At 33.3% G+C, this 16,873-nt stretch overlaps 2 protein-coding genes across 3 annotated transcripts; both read left to right on the top strand.

Annotated features, from left to right (window-relative positions):
• Positions 1-801: 801 nt before the first annotated feature.
• Positions 802-3,726, top strand: LOC114186878 (probable mediator of RNA polymerase II transcription subunit 37c). Of its 2 annotated transcripts, none has more exons than XM_028074939.1 (3): positions 802-959; positions 1,585-1,814; positions 1,890-3,726. In XM_028074939.1, the coding sequence occupies exons 2-3, from the start codon at positions 1,595-1,597 to the stop codon at positions 3,521-3,523; spliced, it is 1,854 nt and encodes a 617-aa protein (XP_027930740.1). In that variant the 5' UTR covers positions 802-959; positions 1,585-1,594; the 3' UTR covers positions 3,524-3,726. The 2 variants fall into 2 exon arrangements, with proteins under 2 accessions (XP_027930740.1, XP_027930741.1); XM_028074940.1 differs by lacking the exon at positions 802-959 and adding an exon at positions 970-1,172.
• A 4,949-nt stretch (positions 3,727-8,675) lies between these two features.
• Positions 8,676-14,249, top strand: LOC114189135 (homeotic protein proboscipedia-like). Its single transcript, XM_028077842.1, has 8 exons — positions 8,676-9,127; positions 10,115-10,222; positions 10,316-10,981; positions 11,471-11,547; positions 11,762-12,238; positions 12,348-12,431; positions 12,591-12,679; positions 13,673-14,249. The coding sequence occupies exons 1-8, from the start codon at positions 9,121-9,123 to the stop codon at positions 13,740-13,742; spliced, it is 1,578 nt and encodes a 525-aa protein (XP_027933643.1). The 5' UTR covers positions 8,676-9,120; the 3' UTR covers positions 13,743-14,249.
• Positions 14,250-16,873: the final 2,624 nt, after the last annotated feature.

Genomic DNA, 16,873 nt, shown 5'->3' on the forward strand with positions numbered 1-16,873 from the left:
AACATACTTATAGATTGTTGTTTTTTTTCTACGCGAGTTTGATTTTTGACTATAAGAAGCAAACTTTGTCGTAGAGACAAAACCTCCTGGGAACGAACTATTTGGATAGTTTTCTTTACAACCACTTTCGAAAAATAATAAGATCAACAAAAAATAAAATAATATTGGTCATACTTAAAATTAATTTATCATATTATTTTCAGTTTATTTCCTATTTTTCTAAATCATTGTTAAAATTTTATTTTCAACAACATTTTCTGAAGAAATGTTTAAAATTATAAAAACATATATTAGAAAACAAAATAGCAGTTTGACCATTAAAAACAAATGAAAACAACCAATAGACGTACACATTCTAAATTTATATTTGTTCTGTTCATCCTCTATCCTTCTCTTATACGTGGGAACTCCTTTAATAAATACTAGCGCATATATATATAAAATATACTATTAAGTTAATATATAAAATAAATTTATATTTATTAAAAATAAAGTGAAATGAATAGAGAAATTAATGGTTGATAAATAAAAAAAAAGATAAACAGTTTTATAAAAAATAGGTAAAAATAACCATTAATTTTAAAAAATTTAATAAATAATTAGATTATAAAGAGTAGAATTAGTATATAAAATGTGAATACAAAAGAGGAAATCCTTTTTATATATTGTTATAGATAAAAATGAAATACCATCATAAGAAGATCAATTTCAGTCAGAAAATTATAGTCAATTGTAGTTGGTGGATGATTCATGCACCATTGAAGATAATTATAAAACTGAATTTTCCATTATTAATCTTTTATGAAGAACATTGTCTATGTTGGATTGTATACTATATTGTACTTGACTTGACTAATCCACCCTCTGAGGCAATAAACAGGGAGATTGAAAGGACATTCTTTTGTGGAGGATTCAGAGTTGTTATTGAGTTTCTTATTCGTGCAAGCAATTCATTCCAGGTAAATAATATCTGTTTTATGTTTATCCTAAGCAGTTAACCAAAGAATCCAAGTTCAAAGACAAAACTAACACCGTTTTTTTCCAAATATTTCTTCACTCCGATACTCCAATGATCAATGATCTTAACCCAAGATAGCCACCAAATCAACAATGAATATGGTCCCTAAAATTACAAAACCATAATCTTAGTCCTTGAGTGCTTCACTATACCAGTTATGAGTCCATGTATCCTTCACTTTTTGCTGCATGCATATCAGTTAATTTTAGTACCTACTAAACTGATTGATAGATGTCAAATTCAGGGATCATTACTATAACTATTATCATTATTTTCTCATAATTTTAGTAATTGTAATTGTAGAGACTGATTTGTTCTGTTACTCATGTTTTTGCATGCTTGTATATTAATTTTAACATAAACGTATAAATCCAATTACAAAAAAAGTGTGTTTAATTAGGAGGACTCATTTGTGACTTCTGTCTTCTGATATAAACGAAAAAGTGGTTCGTCTTATAAAGTAAATGTGAACTGCTTCAACTATTATGACTTAATTGATAGTGCTGTTGTTGTATTGTATCTCTTATCATTTCTGACTTGAACGGTTTTTGTTTTGTTTTATTTAGTTGAAAGATTATGGCAAGAAAGAACGAGGGATGCGCTGTGGGAATAGACCTCGGAACAACGTACTCGTGTGTTGCAGTATGGCAGGAGCAGCAGGGTCGAGTGGAGATTATCCACAATGACCAAGGCAATAACATCACTCCTTCTTTTGTTGCTTTCAATGACAAACAAAGATTGATAGGTGATGCTGCTAAAAACCAGGCTGCCACCAATCCAGAGAACACTGTGTTTGGTAAGTTCTCTATTTTTTTTTTTCAGTCTTCCTTAAAATGTCTATGTATGAACAGAATTTTTATAACTTCTGCAGATGCTAAGAGATTAATTGGTCGTAAGTATAGTGATCCCATTGTTCAGAAAGATAAAAGGTTGTGGCCATTCAAGGTCATTCCTGGTGATGGTGACAAACCCATGATTGTAGTTAACTATAAGGGTCAGCAAAAGTACCTTTCCGCCGAGGAAATATCATCTATGGTTCTCTCAAAGATGAGGGAGATTGCAGAGACTTTTCAGGGAAAACCTGTAAGAAATGCGGTGGTTACTGTGCCTGCTCATTTCAATGACTCTCAGCGTAAAGCTACCGTAGATGCAGGAACCATTGCTGGCCTCAATGTTATGCGGATAATCAATGAACCCACAGCTGCAGCTATTGCATATGGTTTTGACAAAGGAATCAGAAGTGTTGGAGAGCGAAATCTTTTAGTATTTGACCTTGGTGGTGGTACCTTTGACGTGTCTATCCTCACAGTTAAGGATAAGGTATTCCAAGTTAAGGTTACTGCAGGAAACACTCACCTTGGAGGAGAGGACATTGATAACAGAATGGTGGAGTATTTTATGGAGGAGATCAAAAGGAAATACAGAGTGGACATTAATGGGAACCCAAGAGCTCTGAGGAGGTTGAGAACTGCATGCGAAAGGGCAAAAAGAACACTCTCGTCTACATTGACTACAAACATTGAGATAGATGCCTTATTTCAAGGCATTGACTTCTGTTCTTCAATCACTCGTGCAAAGTTCGATGAAATCAATATGAGACTCTTTCAAGAGTGTTTGGAGACAGTAGATAACTGTCTTAATGATGCTAAGATGGACAAGACCAGTGTGCATGATATTGTACTTGTTGGTGGCTCTTCTAGGATTCCTAAAGTGCAGCAACTATTGCAGGATTTCTTCAACGGCAAGGATCTGTGCAAGAGCATCCACCCGGACGAAGCTGTTGCTTACGGTGCAGCTGTTCAAGCTGCTTCGTTGTGTGAAGACATTCAGAATATTCCTGACTTGGTGCTGTTGGATGTAACACCACTCTCACTTGGTACATATACAACGGGAGATATCATGGGTGTAATGATTCCCAGGAATACTAGAATTCCGGTAAAAAAGACAGAAGTGTATGCAACAGTTTACGATAATCAAACGTGTGCCTCAGTTAAGGTTTATGAGGGTGAAAGAACAAAAGCCAGTAACAACAATTTGCTGGGGCTTTTTAGTATAACCTTTCCTCCAGCTCCCCGTGGCTCTCCTGTTCTTGTGTGCTTTGTCATCGATGAGAATGGTACTCTGTCTGTTTCTGCCGAGGATCAAACCACGGGCAATAAAAACCAGATTAGCATAACCAACAGCAGAGAAAGACTATCAGCTGAAGAAATGAGTAGAATGATTGAAGAAGCTAAAATTTATGAGGCCGAAGATAGGAAGTTCCTTAGAAAGGCTAAGGCAATGAATTCTTTGCATGATTACGTTTACAAGATGACGAATGCTTTGAAGGACAAGTATACCAGATCAAAGCTTTCCTTGCAACAAAGGTTAAACATCAGTACTGCAATTACTAAGGTCACATGTTTGCTTGATGATGATAATCACCAGGTTGATGTGGATGTATTTGAGGATTATCTGAAGGAACTCGAGAGCCTCTTTGATCAGATATTCAGCATCAACGATTAGTTACTTTCCAAATGACATATTTTGCGATTCCAATTTTCCTTGTTGTTGTGTGTGATCAAGACAAAGTGTTTGTGATTAATGTTACCTTCACACAAAGTTTGATAAATTGTGTTATTGTGTCGCACTTGAGAGCACTCTGTGCTTTTGAATTGACTCACCTGGTGTTCTGCTTTATCTTCAGAAAAATAAAAGTCTATTCTCAACTCTTTCGATTCGGGTTTTTTTTTTACAAAAGTAGTGTAATTTTTCCTATGTAGACTAATTATAAAAATATTACGTAAATAAGTAAAGTTGTGTTTAGGAAACATGATTTCGCACTAAAAAATAGTAAAAATCGTATTAAAAAATAAGACTTATACTTTTTATATAGAAATCGTATTCCATTGTACTTTCATATTTATGATTTTATATGAACGTGTGTGAGTATATATATATATATATATATATATATATATTAGGTTTCTTTATTTTATTCCTTATTATTTATATATGTTTTAAAGTTTAGAATTTTAAACTATTTCTTAATAATATAGTTAATTATTAAAACAAATAGACTAATCTTTCGCAACCATTTGAATTAGTTTTGACAATTTTTATCCAATTTTAACAATATTGAAACTATTTTTAAAGGAATGACTTGTTAAAGCAATTTAAACAATGTAATTAGATGCTTAATAATTGGATTGTTTATACTATGACAAAACTGGAGAGGAGAAGGGATAGCGCACATACAAAGAATTTATATTGGTTTGATTCCTTAAAATTTACATCTAGTTTTCCCTAACAAACCACAATTAGAGATCTTTTTCACTATATATCAAAGATTTACAAAAATACTTAGCAAATCTTAACTCTAAGACAAGAAAAACATACAAGCAAGGTTATACCACACACTTGCTTCAAACACAATCACATTTACAGTGAATTGCAACATAGCACAGTATACAAAATTACAACTCAGTAATCAGATTGAATACATCTTTATTCAATTATGGTTTTCCTTCATCATGCCAAGCCAATACCATGTTGAAACCAATCTTGATGAACTTCAAATGGATCTTCCAAAATGCTCCAAGAAAGCCTTCTTTCAGTGTTTTTTCAGAGAATCAAAATTTAATTGCTTAGAGAAAGAAAAAACTATAACACAAAATGCTAGTTTTTAGGCTTAAAAGGTTGTGCCGATAAAAATAATTGATTATATTAATTTCCTAGTTGATTAGGTTTTTAATCAATTAGATTATTGACCTAATTGATTAATTGTTCAGTTTTTCAACTACCTTTCAAACTTTCATACCATATTGATTCATAATATATTATGCACATGATTAAGATTCTAATGGGTTCTAGTTTGGCCTAATTATAAAAACATCTTTCATATCACTTGGACATCATCAAAAACAACAACTTGATCTTCTTTGACATAGTAACAACAATCTCCCCTTTTTTTATGATGGCCAAACCTGCATACAATAGCAAAACCTTTCTCCCTCTTTGGACATGATAAAAAAAGGATAAAAATGGAGAGAAAAGAATACAGAAAATAGCTAATCATAATGAAGTATATATCTAAACATGATGTAGTATATATCCAATCAATCCAACCAAAACATTACAAAAACATTCAAAACCTTGGGTTGCTCCCCCTAACTTGAAACCCCTTATTGTGATGAAGAGGCCATTGGAAGCAGAGAATGTCATAACTATGGAATGCATGTAATCATATAATATGATATCAGAGTAAAATGCAATAGATGCATATAGGTAAAAAATAGAATATCAAAGTACAAGAACAATTAATCAATCAAGTACCAAGAAAAGAACATCATATACTTAATGGGCAAACCAAATACAACAAATTATATTATATTAGCTCAAAGTACAATCAATCATAAAAGAGTATTCTTGATCCTAGAAGCTAGATGCGTGGTTACTCCCCCAAAAGAAACATAGAACCTAACACCTATAATCACTTTCTCATCATAAATTTTCAAATATTGAAATGTAAAAAGTGTTGGAGAAAAAGGCGATTTATCAAAGCATCATGTAACCAATATAGCACAAGATTAGTTGATTTGGAACTTGGCATAAACGAATATCACAAAGAAAAAGTATAAAAAAAACCCAGTAAGGATATCAAAGACCATGCAAAATGCATAACAACTTAACATTGTACACACACGCAACATCACACACATACTTGGATTAGCACCTTAGCAACACACATATAAATCAGCACACACACTTCTCCCCATTTTTGGACATTAGTAAAATAAGGGAATAAAAGTGAAAACTATGCAAAATGATGAGATACATGCAGTACCAATACCACAAATGTTTGTTCAGACAAAGATGCAACATACCAAGGACAAACAAAATACAAAACATGTATGCAACACTCACCTCATACAACATATAGGCAAAAGAGATACCCTTCTTAAGCTATTCAAAGTAGATTAGCCAATGTACAAATTAACACCAAATTAAGTCAAAATGTAAAGCAAAAGAAGAAAGACAACAAGATTACAAACCCTAATCAATCAGATAGTTTATTTGTGGAGATCCCTCATCATCATCAACAATGGCAGCAATAGACTGTAAGACCTAGTAAAATTAAATAAATAATTATTTATTTATTTAATATAAATACGGGTAAAAGGATCTTTATAGTAATTAATGCGGAGAGTTATGACAAGTAATATTACTAGCTTATGTGGTTGAGAGTACAAGAATGTGTTGATGGGACTTGGGTTTGAGTCATTGTATGCCATTAGTGTGTTATTTTAATTGTTTGTTTTATTTTGGGTGCATGCATGAACACGTGGCATGGTGTCATAAGTATGGATGTGCATGAAATGTTAAAAAACATGAATTGGCTTGATGGTTGTACATTTGCTTAGTGATTGTGTGCACGTGGGTTCAAACCTTGATCGATGCTAAATAACTTCTGTTTCGTCCAATTTCTTTTTGCCATGGGTTGGAAGGAAGAGAGAACCTAAGGAGAAAAGAAAAAAGGGCAAATTGGTAAAGCAACTAGAGAGATTTTGAGAGCATTAGGTATGACCCTGAGAGAGGATTGGGAGCTGGGTATTGGTAAGAGTAAAGGAAGGTCATTCTAGATCAAGAAGAGACTCTATAAGGGCTTTTGGAGCAAGGAAATCCATGTTAGAGGAGTTTCTCTATATGTTTATGTTATTGTTATGTTTTCTTGGCATGTTGTATGATTGTGGTGCCTTTTCTCGTTCGATTTTTCCATTGGTTTCACGTTTTTGGATTTTTTCAAAAACCGCCTGGTGGCTTTAAAGGCCCTTCATGCGACGCATTTGATTTGAACCCATTTTCTAGGTTTTTCCCAGAAATCGTTTAGCAACTATGAAGGCCCGCAAGGCAACGTTGCTAGAATTAGTTGTTTTGCTGCATTTTTGGTGGATTCTGCGATTTTTAAGGTTATTGCCAAGTTCCCTATGTATTTAGAATGTGTGATGATGTATAATTATTGATGAATGTCACTGGTAATAATAAACTTGATGATTGAATATGTGCATCAATGTGAGGGGTTCATGATAGGGTTGGGAATGGGTTTGAAGCATGATGTGCAGATTCCATTATGTGCTTTGGCCATTGTATAATTGAATTTGTTGTGTATGTTTGTTGGACTCGTGATTTGATGTGATATTCTATACAATTGGTTAAATCGATCGAGACTTGGGGAAAAATTAGGTTTCACAAGTGTAGGAAAACTTTAACTTCTGCTCAGGTTTTATGCACTGTTTGACGATACGTATCCTGCCGCCAAGTAACAGGCCAATGAAATGGTGCAGTTCGCATTTTAGATGTGTTGGGTGGAATTTGGGTGTTCTTGGGATTTATCTAGATTTTCGTGCATGATATGATCATTTGGGCATAAGGTATTGGGAAGGAGACACGTGTATGATATGCGATTTCATATTGGTGCTAAATTTTGCTGAGCATGTGTTAATTGGAATAAAAAAGTGTAATAGGGGTTGTTTTTACTTTGTCAATGGCAGTGTACAGTTCCTGTTTTGGGAATATACTTTATGTGCAAATTGTATTTTTGGTTAGAAATCAATAGGGCATGCTTTAACTTGGTCAAAGAATACGTGTAATGGATTCTTGTTAAAAATTTAAGATCTTAATTGCAGATTAATTATGCATATGGTGTGTGAAGTGTGATTGAGTCATGTTAGCATATTTGAATAGGCATTTTTGGTGTTTTGGATTACATGTGGGGTGATCAGGTTCATTATAACCTCTCTAAAGTGCCAAAAACCAGTAGCATTTATGCTACTGGTATGGTGCTTAGCCTCATGGGACAAGCCGTCAGACGATAGTAGGTGCAAGGAAGCCTTGGAAGCATACAACGTCAGGCAGCATCACGTGTCTCGCCAAGCGGCATCACATATGAATTTTATTTTAATTCAAACAATAACAATCATATATTTATCATGCTTTTAAGAATCATTATACATTAAAAAATATACATATATCATGTATCGTATCCTATTATTTTCAAAATAAATTTATCGACGTATCGAATGCGTATCGTATCTCATCACGTACTGGATGTGTGTCATATCTGATCCAGGTATCGTATCGGTGCATCATAAAATGTAAGTTATCTTTGATATCTCGGTCGGTCTTCCTTCGTCTAAGTAAATAATTTTGTTAGTCTAATTTGTAAAATTAAAATTTGGTTTTAATCTTTCAAATTAAATTCAATCATAAATTTGAGATTAATTTATTAATTTGATTAAAGAAAAATATGAAGTTAGTCAACAAAATCAATTTCTAAGGTCAGTCTATTCTTTTATAAAAGATAATAGCATCAAAATAAATTTGACTTTGTACCCAATCAACATGATGTATATGTTAAAACTTCCGTCGAATTAAATGTATACATATTCGAAACCGTGGACGGTAATTGCAAAAATAAACTAGATACTTATTATCATTAATTTTCTAATCGAAAACACAAAAGAAAAATCTTTGACTTATGGATCAAGATTCAAGAACGACTCTAAAAAGAAAAAGTGCATGCAATAATTTTTTTATAAATGAAAAGAAAATGAGAACGCATTGTCCTCCCAGATCATGTCGACATGTCCATTTATTAATTTTATTTTATTATTTTGAGCAAAGCTGCATATTTTTCTTTCAGCGTTCATTCTTTCTGGGGAAAAACAAAGCACAGTTAAATTCAATTAACAATTAGAAAAAGGGAAAACACAGCTTGATTTCTCTGTTCAATCAGAAAGTAAAAAAAAGAAAATGTAAAAGCTGATTGGAGGAAGAAACAAATGAAATAAGCAGAGAGAGAAAGGGAAATTGTTCTGCTGTCTCTATTGGCTTTCAACTTTCCCCAGAAGTTACTTTCTCTCTCTTTCTTTTTTTTTTTCTTTTCCCTGAGGTGAATTAAGGGTCAGGTTGAATGAATCACAAACACCCACTTATTAATTTTGCATTTTATTTTGGTTTCTGTCAAATGGGTCTCATTTTTCTGAGAACCTAGTGAAAAAGTTTACACCTTTGACTCCAAAACTTGCAGAGAAGAGGGAGATTCACCACAATTCCTCAAAACCATGGAAGGTATTGTGTTATCAGAGATTTGGGTTTTTTTTATGTGATATTTTTCTTTACAAGATTGTTTCTAATTCATGCAGTGAATGCCTTTGTTGGAATCTAGGTCCTGGATGTGAATTGTTTGCATTATAGAGTAGTTGATGTTTTGATGGTTAATATGACATCAGGGTTTTAAATTTGGGGTCATTGGGCTCTGGGATAGTTAATCAAAGTGAAAGGAAATTAGGATTTGGTTGAATTTCTTTCATATTTTGGAATTTAATATTTGATTTGTGCAATAAGGAACGGCTTTTTGTTTGCTTTGTTAATGTCATGAAATGATGCCTATGGTTGGATCTACTTGTTCCTTTGCAAAATTCTGGTAATTTTGCAACTTTTTTTTTCTTTCTAATTTTTAAAGTTTTTTTTTCTTTAAATCTTAAGTTTTATTTTATAATAATATGCAAGTATGAAGCATGTATATTAACTTATACAGGACGTAAGTTCTTAATTTTTAAAAGTCATTTGCTGACAAAATTGTGAGGATAGAAAGAAAGGGCTGATTATGATCTGTTTCTATATTTATATGCATATAAAACAATTTTTCTTGTCAGTTAGAAATGAAATTCATCAACTACATGCTCCAAGTGATCTCGTGTGACAAGCTCCTGAAATTCATAAACCTCTTCTTCTTTTGAAATCATTTCCTTATACATATTTGACCAAAATATGAATCTTCCCTCTCAAAGATTCAAGGAAAACAGTTTTTTCAGTCTTGGGAAAATTTCCCATCTCAAACTTGACTTCTTATGTGTTCATGCATACGTTCTTCTTCATATACTCATTGATGTTAAGCATGTAGCTGTATGATTGATTTCATAACATTTTTTTCAATTGAAGTGGATGGTAAAACATTAGATTCTTCTTTTTTGTTGATGGTGATTTTTTTATTGCAAACTGTTGTTATTTGTTCCATCTTAACTCCTCTACTTATGCTTTTCTGTTGGTACTCAGAAACAACTGAGATGCAATCAGAAGAAAATAAATTGTCAATGGAGAAAAATAAGAAAAGAAGGCTCAAAACACCTGCGCAGCTTACAGCATTGGAAAATTTTTATAATGGTACGTTAATATTTTTCTGTCATTTGGGTTTTAATGCATCTTGCTGAATGATGATTCTCAAGGAATTTCCCTTTCCACTATTTGTTTTTTCAGATCACAAATATCTCACGGAGGAAATGAAATCAGAACTTGCTGAAGAGTTAGAGTTGACAGAAAAGCAAATATCTGGATGGTTTTGCCACAGAAGATTGAAAGATAAAAAGTTGATGAATGATGAAGTAGGTGCTAATGGACGACAAGATCGTTCAAGTGGTGTTATCCAGGACAGAGGCAGTGGTCTAGTGCAGGATTCGTGCGGAAGCACTAAACATGGTGATTATAGATATCTGGATCCCAAAGAGGTTGAGAGTCATGGACTCTATAACCATGAATTTTCGGCTGCAGATATGACCTATGCTCAAAGGAACAACCATCATTATGCAGAAAATGATAGTGCAACTGATAACACATCATCTGAGAGTTGCTCATCTTTGCAAGACCGATTGCTTCCTCAAGGACAGGATCAGTATGACATGGAGCCTTCTAGTCATTTGATGCCTAACGGGTCTCTTCCGCCGTTAAATCCCAAGGGTGCAAATAACATGGGGTATAAACCATCAGGGTATTTAAAAGTGAAGGGAGAGATAGAACATGTTGCTATTACTGCTGTCAAAAAGCAATTAGGAAATCATTTTCAGGAAGATGGACCATTACTTAGTGTTGAGTTTGATACAATTCCTCCAGGGGCATTTGAAGGCCAAATTGCAGATCTAGCTAATGGTAGGTTGTACTATATGTGTTTAGTTATCACATTCTTTTCAACTCTCACTAGGTTTGCAAGGCTAAAATGGTTTTTTTGTTGAAACCATATAATTGCTGTTTTGGGTTAATGGGATGTTGTTGCTCACCAAAGATAGTGGGAAAGATATTTGGCACACATCACATTGTTTTCTTTCCTAGGTGGTGGTAGTAGCTTCAAGTATCTTCTTTCTTTGAATAGAAAATAAAATGTACAAGCCTGTGGTTATTTGTCATGGATTATGATCTGGATGTTTAGATATTTTGGAGAACTTTTAAGAAATGCCTTCTTAATATGAATATTAACAGGTTCAATGATAATTAATAGATTTTATATTAGCTTGTGTCTCAAGGTTTATTGTCTTCATTCTATTGACTCTCATAACTCTAAATCTAATTTCTGCTTGCATATGGTCATTTGAAGAATAGATTGAGAATCTTACCCTTCTAATCTGATGAATGCTATGGCAGAAGGATACTATGCTGCAAATCCCGCTCTTCCAAATTCACCAGAAGTCTCTGCTGCGAAAAAGCAATCCAGTGGCTCAGTAAGTTGAACTTTTGAATGCATTCATCTTCTGCTTTCATTATCCTAGTAGAGCATGATCTGTTCAAATTATAAGATACATGCATCATAAATTGGGCATTTACTTGACTTTTAAGGTTAAATCATACAAGCCTGGGATGAGTGATGTTTTCTGTAAAATCAGTGCTTAATTGTTAATGCCTGGTTTCTCACTTTCTTTTCCTTTTGTTTGGCAGAGATATGATTCATATTTTACCAAATTAAGGTCCCAAGATTCACATAAGGAAGGAAGTGACTTTGGCTCTTTGCATGGTCCTGATTTGCAGGATAAGAAACCCCACAAGCATATAAATCAAAGAGCAAGTTTTCACAGTTTTACCAATCATTTGCCTCACAAGAACTCTTCCCTGGATTTGTATGTAGACTCTACTGGGGAAGCATCTGCTTATAATGGTGCTAAAAACCATAGGATGGGTACTAAGCATGGTTTTGAGGGGATGAGGTCAGATTCTGCTTCCAACCCCAGTGACCACTATGAAGAAAATGCCGTTGCAGTTAAGCAGATAGATTCGCTGTTACATCTCTACAACAACATCAATCTGAAGAATGTACAAAAGAGTGAATATGTAAAATCTAAGCCTTCAAATTTAGTACACAAGTCTCAAATTTACTTGAATGCTGAAGAAAAAGGGCTTACCAAAAGGATGGCCAAGGTCTGTGAATACACTTGCAATTTCTTTGTGTTTTTTTTTTTTTATTTAATCATCAATTTGTTTTGCTTTCAAATGACTTAACAGGCTTGTTTGGTTTAATTTGTTGCAGGAAGAGAAGTTTAATGGCGATAGAAAGTTAAAAAAACAATATCATGATCCAGATGGAATTAAGGTGCTTTCAAATGAAAAAATGGTGAGTTTTAGTTGCATTGCATAAACTTCCTGCATCTGTATTTTTGGTAACATGATTTTCTTGTCAATTTTCTCCTCTCATTCTTTGATAGTGCACATGATATTTTTCTTTACTCTGTGTTCTTAACTTCTTATCCTTTTTTTCACATTAACATCATAGGTTGCAAAGCGAGCTAAAGTTGACCCATTTCAACAATATGATGTTAAACAAACACCTGTTTCTGACCTGGAACCAAGAAAAGTTCAAAGGTGGCTGTTTATATCTTCTGTTTTTTCTCTTTTTTTGATTACTTGCTTCTCCTGGTCCTCTTAAAATTCTGTGATCTTATGTTCCTGTCCATTTCTGTTTATTGTAGAACCGATTTGACTGATAATAGTGTAAGTAGATTATGAAGTGTTTATATTCACAACTTAAACATTATAGTTTTTGGGTGGAGTTGATAAGAATAACTTCTGCACATGTCTGGTTCAACATGTTTCTGAGAAACAATCGTTTGTTGTTTATCTTTTAGGAACAAACTGCTTTTAAAGTATAAGTAAGATATAATTTGAATACAACACCCCAAGATCAATTCTACTATGCATAAAAGTTAAAAAAATTTCACCTCTCCCAAAATCAGTTCTTATCACCCCAGATTTTAAAATCACTAAAAGAGAATTTAAGAAGTGGAAAGAGATGGTTATTGAAGAAATATTTAAAAAGAGTTAAATATGTTTTTAGTCCCTAAATTTTGACAATTAAAATTCATTATGAAACTTCATATTTTGGTTTCTAAACTTTTAAAGGGGATGGATATAGTCCTTTTAATCCAATTATATTAAATTTTTTTAGCGTGTCAAACATGTTTCCCAGTTAACAGTGAAGTGAAAATGTGTGGTTGTAAGCAATTTAAATGCTAGTATGAAACGTGTTTGACATGTCAAAAAAATTTAACGTAACTTGATTAAAAAGACTATATCTATTCATTTTTAAAGTTTGGGAACCAAAATGTATCAGAGTCTCGAACAGGAACGAATTCCAATTTCGCATCAAGGATTAAAAACATACTTAACCCATTTGAAAACTAACCATACACTTAGCCTCACTCCTTCTCTTTTCACTGAACTGGATATATAGTTCATGAGTTTAACACATTAATCTTAAAGCTTATAATAACTTAAACCTTGAAAGTTTTCATCCTACTTGCTATTGACTTATGGAATGTAGAACATTTCCTAATACCATCATTCATGATCATGTAGGTCTGCAGCAGAGATGCCATCTAGCTTTAGTGAGGATGAAACTGCTGAAACCAGTTCCTCGGTGGATTAAGAGTTGTTGACAGATATGATATTTACAGGTTTTCTCTGAGGCACTGGTTTTGTACAGTGTAGAAAGACAGGTCCATTTTGCACAGTAACATCTAGAAAGACACACTAACATCACTAACTTGATTTGCTGTTGTGCTTGCGTAGTTGCTTCTGTAAGAACAGAAATTCCTCACCTACCCCTTTTCTTAAAATTTTGGATGTAAATCTCATTTTCGTGCAGCTGTTTGTGTTGGGTAGGAAGGATCCAAATGCAGTTTATAATTATACATAACTTCCTTCTTAATGGTTTGTGATGTGTTTGGTTCATCATTTCACCTTGATGAAACACCAATCCAATGTGAGAAGAGGATTGGAAAGTCAGATTTTGCCTTTCCAAACATGTTATTAGCTATTGTAGTTGGTGGATCCTTGGTTGGATCAGTTATACACTTATGCATTTAGTGTTTGAGAAAAGCAATTTTGATTCATCTTAAATGGGAAAAAGAGCATCAGAAGATCAGGTGGAAAAGTGATTAAATTTATTAAACCTACATTTTTACAATATTTAAAGTAAAATTTCAACACTTGTGGTGTTCAACATTGCAATTATAGCACCTTAAAGAGTAAGAAGTATATTTCTCTGAAAAAGTTAGCTGAATAATCTTATACTTTTAAAAGAAAATGATATGTTAACAACCATTTTCTAATAACTTATCTCACTGCTTGAAGTGGCAGTGATATTTTATTTTTGAATTTTTTTTTCACATTTCCACATTGAATGGTTGAGTAAGAGAGAAAAAAGGTGGTTGAAGAAGTTACAGAAATGAGAGAAGCAAGGAGAGAGAGAGTGGAGTTACAGAAGTGAGAGAAGCAAGGAGAGAGAGCGGAATGGAAGTGGTGAGAGAAGTGGAAAGCAGTGTGTGGTTTCTTCATTTCTAAGTTTGGTTTTCTCCCTTTCCTCTAAGTTTTTTCTTCCTTCATTTTTGCAATTTATTGTTTGTCATCCCTGTAATTTTCTTTTTCTTTTATGGTCGTAGTTTTCTTTTTCCTTCATTCTACAAATTTCTTGTTCGCCCGTTTTGGAAGATACTTTCGGACTGTGTTCGCCATTTCCCTATTGGTGGAGCAGAAAAAGTTGAGTTTACCCACTGCAACAAAATTTTTGTATTCGTTGATGTTTGTGGAAATGAGGCATTTTTATTTCTGTTTTTGGTTAACACATGATAAAGTATGGATTTTTTTTAAAACAGTGTTGTTCAAGACCAGATTGGTGAAGTAGGATTGATGTTTTTCGTTCTGTTATGGTCTACATTGGTGAACTTTGCAATTAAACTGGAAGTTTTCATATCCAATAAATTATAAGCAATCTCAAAAATTTATAAATATTATTCCTTATCAATTGGTGTGAGTTAACTTAATTAATGAAGTGTATAATTTACTCACACCACCAAACGGGATACTTATCATCCAAGTTAACAAGTGGAAACATTTTGTTCAAATCATATAACGCAGGTTAGCAGAACGGGACTCCTGGGTTGACACTTAAATCCTAGATCACTTGTCACACCACCACCTATTGAAATGAGTTCATGTTATACCAACCCACCTCATCCACGAACCAAACATATTAAATTCTTAAAATTTAAGGGCTATTACTTTTATGTGGGTGAGGGAAAATAATGTTTTGCAAAAAAGTACAGGTTCACACTTACGATAACAGAGCTTTGTACTTAAACTGAAAGTTTTTCATATTTAATAAGTTTAAAATAATCTGCAAAATTTATAAACATTATTCTTTATCAATTGGTGTGAGTTAATTTTATTAATGAAATTTATATTTACTCACGCCACCAAACGAGATATTTATCATCCAAGCCAACAAGTGGAAACATTTTGGTCAAATCATATAACGCAGTTTAACAGAACGGGACTCCTGGGTTGACACTTGAATCCTGGATCACTTGTCACACCACCACCTATTGAAATGACTTCATGTTATACCAATCCACCTTATCCATGAACCAACATATCTTAAATTCTCAAACCTTAAGGGCTACTACTTTTATGTGGGTGAGGGAAAACAATGTTTCACAGAAAAGTACAGGTTCGCACTACAATAACACAACTTTGCATTTAAACTGAAAGTTTTTCATATTCAATAATTTTAAAACAATTTGCAAAATTTATAAACATTATTCCTTATCAATTGATGTGACTTAACTTTGTTAATGAAATTTATATTTCTCACGCCACCAAACGAGATACTTATCATCCAAGCCAACAAGTGGAAACATTTTGTTCAAATCATATAAAGCAGGTTAGCAGAACGGGACTCTTGGGTCGGCACTTAAATCCTGGATCACTTGTCACACCACCACCTATTGAAATGGCTTCATGTTATACCAACCCACCTCATCCACGAACCAACATATGTTAAATTCTCAAAACTTAAGGGCTACTACTTTTATGTGGGTGAGGGAAAACAATGTTTCACAGAAAAGTACAGGTTCGCACTACAATAACACAACTTTGCATTTAAACTGAAAGTTTTTCATATTCAATAATTTTAAAACAATCTGCAAAATTTATAAACATTATTCCTTATCAATTGATGTGACTTAACTTTGTTAATGAAATTTATAATTTACTCACGCCACCAAACGAGATAGTTATCATCCAAGCCAACAAGTGGAAACATTTTGTCCAAATCATATAACGCAGGTTAGGAGAACAGGACTCTTAGGTCGGCACTTAAATCCTGGATCACTTGTCACACCACCACCTATTGAAATGGCTTCATGTTATACCAACCCACCTCATCCACGAACCAACATATGTTAAATTCTTAAAACTTAAGGGCTACTACTTTTATGCGGGTGAGGGAAAACAATGTTTCACAGAAAAGTATAGGTTCTACATTACATTGTTTTCACTTACCCACATAAAGGTAGTAGAACTTAAATTTTGAGAATTTAACATGCTTGGTTCGTGCCTCTTCACTAATGTGGACCACAACAGAACGAAAAACATCAATCCTGCTTCACCAATCCAGTCTTGAACAATACTGTTTTAAAAAAATCCAAACTTTATCATATATTAAAAAAAAACATAAATAAAAATGTCTCATTTTCACAAACATCAATGAATAAAAAA

Source organism: Vigna unguiculata, chromosome 6, assembly GCF_004118075.2.
Source record: "Vigna unguiculata cultivar IT97K-499-35 chromosome 6, ASM411807v1, whole genome shotgun sequence".
NCBI lineage: Eukaryota > Viridiplantae > Streptophyta > Magnoliopsida > Fabales > Fabaceae > Vigna > Vigna unguiculata.